The sequence below is a fragment of the Diadema antillarum genome, unplaced genomic scaffold (assembly GCF_040938485.1).
Source record: "Diadema antillarum isolate AM-2024a unplaced genomic scaffold, OU_Dant_1.0 seq00000460_RagTag, whole genome shotgun sequence".
Classification (NCBI taxonomy): domain Eukaryota; kingdom Metazoa; phylum Echinodermata; class Echinoidea; order Diadematoida; family Diadematidae; genus Diadema; species Diadema antillarum.
The window spans coordinates 135,486-144,283 of record NW_027271431.1 but is presented as its reverse complement, the minus strand read 5'-3'; the positions used below and the strand labels follow the sequence as shown (position 1 = coordinate 144,283).

The window sequence follows — 8,798 nt, the reverse complement described above, 5'->3', positions numbered from 1 at the left end:
TCATTTCAATCCATTGGAAATTAAAACATTGCGCTCGTAGAATATTCTACAAAAGCAGTTAAGCTTATTCGTATGTTGAATTTTCACCATGCACGGACAAACTTCGTCATCTTTTAAAGTAAAAAGATAGGAGTATGATTATGTAATTTGAGTTTCAAGTTATGGGACATTCGAATTCATATCTAATATCTTCATAACACACGGTGTAATGAGACACCAGATTCTCAGCAAGGATTAGTCAAACGAGTATGTTAATGTTTAAAGAGTGCATCTCAAAGCTTTTATTTTGATATTCTCTAACTTTGCAACAAAAACAACGAAAAAAATCATGGTATGACAACAAGAAAATTACGAAAACTAACATATTCTCTAAAATCAAGAATTGGACGGAATCGTTATTCAAGGCCCACAGTACAAAACTGATATCAGGTTGGTTTGCTGCATTAATAATGCATGTATATCAGTATATCATATACCAATACATAATCATTCTCTCTCCAGCTCTCTCCCTCTCTCACTCTCTATCTCTCTCTTTCTAGTCAAACGAATTAGCTGTATCATTTATCCTCACAACGAGTTGAATGCGAGATACTAGTTCAGATAGTTTTAACAAACAAACAAAAAACTTTCAGATCATAAGATATGATAACAGTATAAACACAATGACGAATTTTTAAAGACATGATATCTATGAGATAAGTTTGACATACAACCCACTGTTCGGTCTCAAGGCTGTCAACAGTTTCGTAAGTTCACGTTAATACGTTATCATGGCGACAGTCCTTGGATGTAACACACAATATGCCGTAACTGTTCTCGACTCTTTGCCTTGACATTGTAGACACATTACTTTCGGCGAAGCGACATGTACATAAAAAAAAACCCGTGAGGTATATGAGTGTATGCTATATATTTGCACATGATTGACATTTTCAATGTTCTCAACAAAGTGGTTACATAATGATTATGCAATAATGAAGTGAGTGATCACGTGCACACTGCATTTCTCAAAAGATAGGAATGCGAATGGAGTGTCTTGCAACCTAAGAGCCATGCAGCACTTTAAAATGCTTCGCCGAAAACATTTCCAGTATAGCTCCAGTACCGCATTGTGCCATAATGTGCTTAGTGTTACTGTGAAATAAAAACATTTGAAGCGCAATAAAAAAAGTGACGGTGGTTTAAAAAAAAAATAAATCGCAAGTGCTTGTTTACTTAGGCATATTATAGCACATTACTATCCTGGCACGGGATATGGAGAGAAACTTATTACGTTCAGCGATAAAATGCGATATCAACTCATTGCAAAAGTAGTTCAGCCACCACTTTTTGTGAGGAATTTTTTTAATAGGCCTACTTCCTCCTAGTCGGAATCCTTGTATGTTTAATGGACCAATTCCAGATTTTTAAGGAACGGGTTTATGAGGACAAAATGTGTCAAAGCTAGGTTTGAAGTCTCTTCAACGGTGATTACCTCTCTCCGATTGATGTGGAAGCAGGAAACAGCCTGCATCACATTTGAAACCACAACTATATCTAGGTTGAACACAATTACGGAAATATTTTAACTGCTAATTGAAATTTTCTCCATTATATTCATCGATGTTTGCAATCTCTATACTCGGTCAATGGTTACATCGTTAGCGTTAAAGAGGAAAACCTTTTGTATCTCTGCCCAAAAGTATTAAGCATTTTTGGCGGGAAACCTGTCATTCTATACAGTACAACAGGAATTTCACATTTGTCATTGACGATATCTATAGCTATAGTATGTTGAGAAATGATGGGAAGGAATATCTAAACATCCCTGGATTTTGGCAGGTTTCATATTCTATTGTATATGCACGATTTACAATTTGAAAAAAATACATATCAACATCAAATTGGCTCGTCAAGGTCCAGTCGTTTGGACCTTAGAACCCTGAGCGTATAGGGTCCTTCTAAATTCATTGGCTATTTCCCTTTTACCACATTTATGAATTCCTTCTATGTTCTAGGTACAAGCTCATTTTCATGCTGTCGTCTAACCAAAATGATGGTGAACCACAGTGACGCCATTTTGTCGGTTGTGTGAACTTGTGAAGGGCTTACATGTATCAAACAGTTGCTGCATGCAGTGTTACAAAATGTTTTAAAGAGCGTCCTTACGTACTGACTGTAAACTTTTTCCAAATATTTTCAGCCACCATTTATCTTGACATCTTCATAAGGTTTACCAGTAAAACGACAGGAAAAATGAATATATTATGAGTGATTTCGGAGACAAGGAGCCCGGGTAGCTCCAAATGGGAGAATCTATCACAATATAACACATTCGCCCGTCACATTGATAGAATACACCTCCATCATGTGAGCTGGTGGACATTTTCGAGCTCAAATTTTGACCCGCTTCCTCTCGCTTGAGCGCCAGGGTCTCTCACTTTCTGAAGAGGTAGCTGGTGACACTGAACCCTACAGCTCTCGATGGTCAAGCCTAATTGGTTGAAAGTTTTCTGCGAGTTCGGGAAACGGTGAATCATGCGTGATGTTATACTGTTTCCAGTTGGAAAGCTGTCGATCTATCATTTCCCTCAGACATTCTTAATGGAAAACAATTGGCTGTAAAGACTGGTTGGCTGGCAGCGTTCTTGGATGAGTTTCGATTGCATCTTTTTCCAAGATTTGCTGCTACCTTTAATTTGATGTTACGTTTCATCATTTTCGATGTTTTCCAGCACCTCGGTACCGTTCGCCGCGTCGGTCACGGCCGGGTTGCTGACCGGGGTGTTCCCGCCGTATCTGGTCACGGGAGCGCTGCTGAACTGGACTTTCCGAGAGCGTTTCCTCACCCACCTAGCAGAGTGCGACCTCTCCATGTCTATTGCTCTTTGTTCCTCTGAGATAACTGTCCGTGGGGGAAAATAAGTAGAAACAAAATGGGGATATATGAATATACGAGTCTGTATGTATGTATGTGCACGCTTTAATACATTTATGCAGTATTCACAATGGACCATTCCGACCATTACATTCTGTACAATCGTAAAAGTTGCTGATGGCACTTCCGGACTCAGTATTTCATAGTTTGCTACAATATTGTACTGATTTTGTGTTTCTAAGTATATATAAATGTTTCGTGTTGTTGAAATGTAATAAATGAAATGAAATGAAAAATGCCTACACAACCGTCACTGGAACATTCATTGTGACAATCTTTTAAAGCTGTATGTCCGCTGAACGCACAGAGCCAAATGATTACGATTAATCATAAACAGAACCAGGAAATTTAACCTTTAAAGAATATAATCCAACCAAATCTTTTTCTACTCCAATTCTCCTTTTGTGTCTCTCTCCCACACATCACACACACACACACATACACACACACACACACACACACACACACACACATACACACACACACACACACACACACACACACACACACACACCTTTTTTTTTCATTAAACCATTCTTGTCACGCGTGAATGAATATAAACCAACACTCCCTGACCGTACCGTTCTGAGTTGGCAGAGTATTGCGAGTTGCTGTTTCCACGTGCCTGAGTTGTGACACGTCGAAGTTGCGGGTGAACTCGTTGTTGAGGCAGTCATGTAGACTTTCCCCGGTCTGACAGGGCTCGGGCCGGTAAGGTATTGGCTTGAATCTGTCGAAGAAGAAGAAATTAATATAACAATGACAGATTTTACGGCACCAAACACATGTAAAGAAAATTATGTCAATTTGGACCCTTTAACTTGGTTTAGTGTGAAACGTCAAGTTCAATGTACTTTGACTGCCAAGGAGCTCACTTCATGATTACACGACACCTGTAATAACTACAGTTACTATGGCAACGCTAAAACTGCTCTCACGCCAGTTGATTGAATGCACCAGGCTGCCTCCATATGGGGTCATTAACAAATTGCAATTGTTGCCGAGAGTTTTGTTAAAATTCTTCCAAACATGAAGCTTGGTTTGCTAGCAGAACATGCCATAGACAGAAAGATCCGTCTGTCCGGAGGAGTCTTTTATTTTTTTGACGTTATCGCTCTCCTCCGTATAAGGAGGGGATCCGTGAAGCCAGACGCAGTCTCCGCGGAACATTTCCCCGACGACCAGATACAGACCGATCTTTCGGTCAAAACATGCCACAGACAAGGTATGCTATCACGCAGAGTCCTCAGTTTTTAGATTTGTCATTGATGAGTTTTTTTTTTTCTAGCTTGTTACTTTCAAGATTGTTTCTAAGCAATTTCAGCCGACATTATATGACATTGATAAAGTGATTGACATAATACACTACGCAATTGAATCATTTTATATAGTCCCCCCCCCACACACACACAAAAGAAGTCATAAAAATAAAGAACATTGACCTTACACCTGTCGTTATAATGCTTTGTGTACACAATCTCACTTGGAATGTTGTTACAAGAAGTTTGGAGAAAATGTCATATCAACAAGATACAATGCGTAGTCATCTTTTTCCGCAGCATGCCATTGAGGCCGGTGATGTTTCTTTTTCTTTCCTTTTCCTTCTTTTTTTTTAAAACTTTGATGTATGTTCCTATCCACTCCTAAAGACTATTGGCTAAAACCCATCCATGGTTTGCCCTACGTTCATCTGCAGGTGGTCATCTTATAGCTAAGTTGTAAATGGGAAAGGGTCATCATAGTTGAACTTTTGGTATCCATTTTTTTTATTTGCCTACCTGTTTATTCAATTACTCTGAGCTGCTCAGAAATGTCTCCCAAGTGTTATTGTACAAAATGAAACACCACAACCCCCTGCCAAGAATAATCCTAGTTACGCCCATGATTGCGATGAATACAAGCTGATTTCAACAACTTCATTCTCTGCCAGTCCTGTGGGGACATATGGTAGCTTTCTTCTCCTCTACGCCTGAGTACGCCACCTGTTGCGCCACCAATAGGCTATAGAAAGAGTAGAATGAAAGCCCTGAAACGCTGGAAGCCGTCACCCTTAATGAGTCGTTCTTCACTCAAAAACCGTGTTTGCATCGCATTCCTGTAATCCGTATTGATCCCGAAGGAGAAAAAAGGGGAAAAAATCTATCGAGCGAAGAACCGAGCATATTGTGCGTGTTAGAGTGTAAAGATTTTGTCCGCTTCTTTCCAAGATGGGAAGGATTGGTCAAAAGAAGTCCAAAGACCACTCGCTTTGGCTATTCATTCAATTCGAAGGAAATTGGACCAGGCTTGACAATAAGAGCTAATCGACAGGACGTGACTTGAGTGACTAGTGAACTAAGATGTCCTCTTGTGTTTAGCTGTATACACACGTATGGTATAGGCCTACACCTTGACGTACCAGTGACAGGACCTATTAAAACCAAAGAAAATACCCACGTGGATATGTGATCAGTGTAAACATGATTATGTAGGCCCTACATGATCACGATGATGCGCAGTTCATAAGAGCCTACAAGTATAACTTCAACATGTAATGTGGCTGTAGCATTGATAATAAGACAGAGAAGTGTGTTTTTATTGTGTTTATTCAACTGAGAATAAACTCGCTTAAATTTCTCTTTATGTCCGTGTCATCAACTTAAGAGTTTGACTTCAAAGAATTCCATTTTGTCAACTAACGTCGACAAATGGATAAGAAATGTTTGTTGCCAATTTTAACCATCACTGATTCCATGTAGACCACGAAAATAAGGGTGATTCAATATAATTTTCAAGTTTGTGCCTACTGTTTTGTTAGCCAGAACTGTACGTTTGCGTGCAAATAATATCACTCCAGGCTTTAAAGTTCACTGCCAAGTACGTGTGGAGTGCTATTCGATGATACAGGGGCATTAGTATATAGGCCAAACATGTTGATTTTATGATTCGTGTATCGTCGTTTATAATCACCAGTTAGTTTACTTCCGCGATCAAGGTACACACGCAGTTCTGCATAAATTTCTCAATAATGACACTAATATCATGCAGCATGATGTTCATGTTAACGTGTGCCTACAGTGTTAATTGCAACCTTAATTCTAATCCCTGCAAGCTGCATAACTTATTTTGAGAGGACACTCCTAAGATTGCGTAAATTCGTCGATTTGTTTATAGAAATATTACAGTTTTGATGCCGCGGCCATCAGAAGACCGTTATAGTTGCTGACGATTTTTATGCCTGCGAATCAGTCAGTAGGCAATTCGCCAGAAAATAAGGAGCGTCAATATTCTTTCGCGAAAAAAAAAGAAATGTTCTACATGCTAAGTGAGTTACATTTTAAAATTCTTACTACAAACTTGTAGCTGTCCTCCCCCTTCCTCTTCCTCTAGAGTTCAATCCCTCTCGTGAAAGTCATGGGTAATGTAACTATTGTGTGGAGAGATGCGCGGTCGTGGCAAAAACGTATAACGAAAAGAAAGCAAGAATGTGCAAAAAAAAAAAGAACTATGATGTAAGTAACAACCGTCGACGTCATAATCAGTTGAGAATGACTGAGGAGGGCATTCTAGAGGCGTAACAACACTGCCTACACCAACGGGCAAGTGATACCTTCTTGCAACATCAACAACTTCTTGCTGCCTGTAAAGAGCGTCTCACCCTAGAACGTGAACGCCAACTACCCACGAAGAAATCGCTCAAAAATGAATTCATCTCAGCCGTGTAGGACATGACTGTGTTTAGTAGCTCCATGGTAGAACTCTGACCTTTGCAACCCGTGCACAGCGTGTCAAGTTTTCGGGCAGGGGAGGGCAGGGTACAGGAATGAAAGGTTTCACCCGAGAACGGATTGTCGGCCAGGATAATTGATGTGATTTATGAATATCTTACGTGCGTGTTGCCACTTGACCTGGCGATCCCGATCATGCTTATATAGGTGTATATTCTCCTAGCCGGATTACATCTCGTCAAGTACAACATAGCACGCCAAATGTGATGGGAATTAGTTAAGTTTATTCATAGAGCTCCATAGTTTATCAATGACAGTGGCAGCATTCCCAGTTTAAGGCCCAAGATTTATTTTAAAAAAAATGTGTTTTCATTGTTTGTTTTCCTTTTTGTCTTCCCTCTCCTGTCCATTCATTTGATACTGAGGCAATAATATTCTAAACTATGACTACAGCACATTACAGTTGATATCTATCTACTTGCACTTTTTTGCTATGATTTTTTTTTTTGTTCTGTTATAAGAAATAAATGCTTTATGAAAAACATCCAGATTTTGGGCAGATCTTATTTTTTTAATATTCATTTTCAAGGTGGTCAAAGCTCAAGGATAACTCGACGGTCAGAAATACTACTGATAACCCGTTCTAAATGTGCTGTGTAGGTCATCATTGATGTTAGCGTTTTGCAAGGGATGGAATATTAATTTTCTTACCACGATCTATCACACTTAAGCATGACAAAGATCTCTTTAGCGCAGTCTGCTGCGGTGTTCTGAGCAACGGAAATTAAAGAGAAGGCTGTAAATATATAGTTTCCATGAAGAGGAATTAAGGTCCTTAAAAAGATAGACGTCATACATTTTTTACTGTTATGAAACTAGTACGACTTCATCCCCCAAACTTTTAGATAATGTTGCATTATTTAGTCTTCTTAGATTGCAACACCTTTCCAAGATAATCATGTTTCATGCTACATTTATACTTACTTAGATCTATCAGTATATCCATTGGCAGTGAAAGCGGTTCGGGCTCTCCTCACGCCGGGCTTGGCGGGATCGGTACGTTGAAGACTCCAGAAGCTAGGCGGGCAGCTCTGTCTATGTCGGGACACCAAGCGCGCCTCCCGCTCCGCCATGGTAACCGTAGACGCGGAGAGCGCCCAACGTCTGCCCCCGCTGTGCCACGGTGGCGGTCTGGACAGTCGATTCGCCGCTAGCGTGTACTCCCTGGCTATCAGCAGCCGTGTTTGCTGCTCTCGTAGAGTCAACAGATCCATTTTTATAGGGTTTCCGTGACGCTCGAGCTCTAGTTCTAAAATCCTCCCTCGTTTTCCTCACCTACGTCACATTTGAAAAGATTTGAGTGCATTAAAGATACGCTGTGATGAAAGGACAAATCCTCTGGGCATACACATTTAGCTTTCCATGCTCGACGGAGTAAACACCTTGGGGTTCATTCGTCTGATAAATCCACGACAGGAGTGGAAGCCGTTGTTGTTCCTGTGTTTTTTCTTCTTCTGGGGTTTTCAGTGTCAATCTGCGGGGGCAAAAGCGTGAAGAATTGATAATAATGCGAAGCCCATTCAGTTGCCACCTAGGGGGTGTTATGTTTAATAACGTGAAGACCCTCTGATCATCGCAAGGCAGGCAAAACATCGAAGAACATCGCTGTACAGAAAAGGATGTAATGAGATGGGATCCATGGGGTAGAGCGTGGTGGTGATTGCTTGCATCCAAACGTATTATTTGCTTTGATGCGGCGAGTTTTCCACTCAAGTGTTCAATGCCCCGCGCCGGAGCTCGAGGGGGAAAGTCGTCACGGCGGGTTGCTTGTTTGTAGCTCTAATGACAACACAAAGATGTGTGTCCATGTGGGGATAGCGGGTGGGCCAACACAATAGCCATTTAGCTCGGAACACACGACAGGGACAGGCGATTTCTCCTTGAAGAAATCGATATTTAGCCAACAACGATCGCTGGGGGCATTCAATATGGCATTCTTTATTCTAGAAACTATGTTCCCCACATGATGACCCCTCATATCAAGAGAGGAGGGGGGGGGGGGGAGTAAATATTAAATTTCAAAATGAACGTTGGCATGCAAGTACTCACTCTCCTCTTCTTCTTCTTTTCTAGAACCAGAAGATAAAAACCTCGCTATCAGATAAAAGAAATAG

The 8,798-nt window shown here is 40.6% G+C and overlaps 1 protein-coding gene across 1 annotated transcript; it reads right to left on the bottom strand.

Moving 5' to 3' along the window:
• Positions 1–2,684: 2,684 nt before the first annotated feature.
• Positions 2,685–7,898, bottom strand: LOC139733051 (uncharacterized). The gene is made up of 3 exons (XM_071643895.1): positions 7,609–7,898; positions 3,499–3,647; positions 2,685–2,884 (listed from the first exon to the last, which is right to left on the bottom strand). The coding sequence occupies exons 1-3, from the start codon at positions 7,896–7,898 to the stop codon at positions 2,685–2,687; spliced, it is 639 nt and encodes a 212-aa protein (XP_071499996.1).
• Positions 7,899–8,798: the final 900 nt, after the last annotated feature.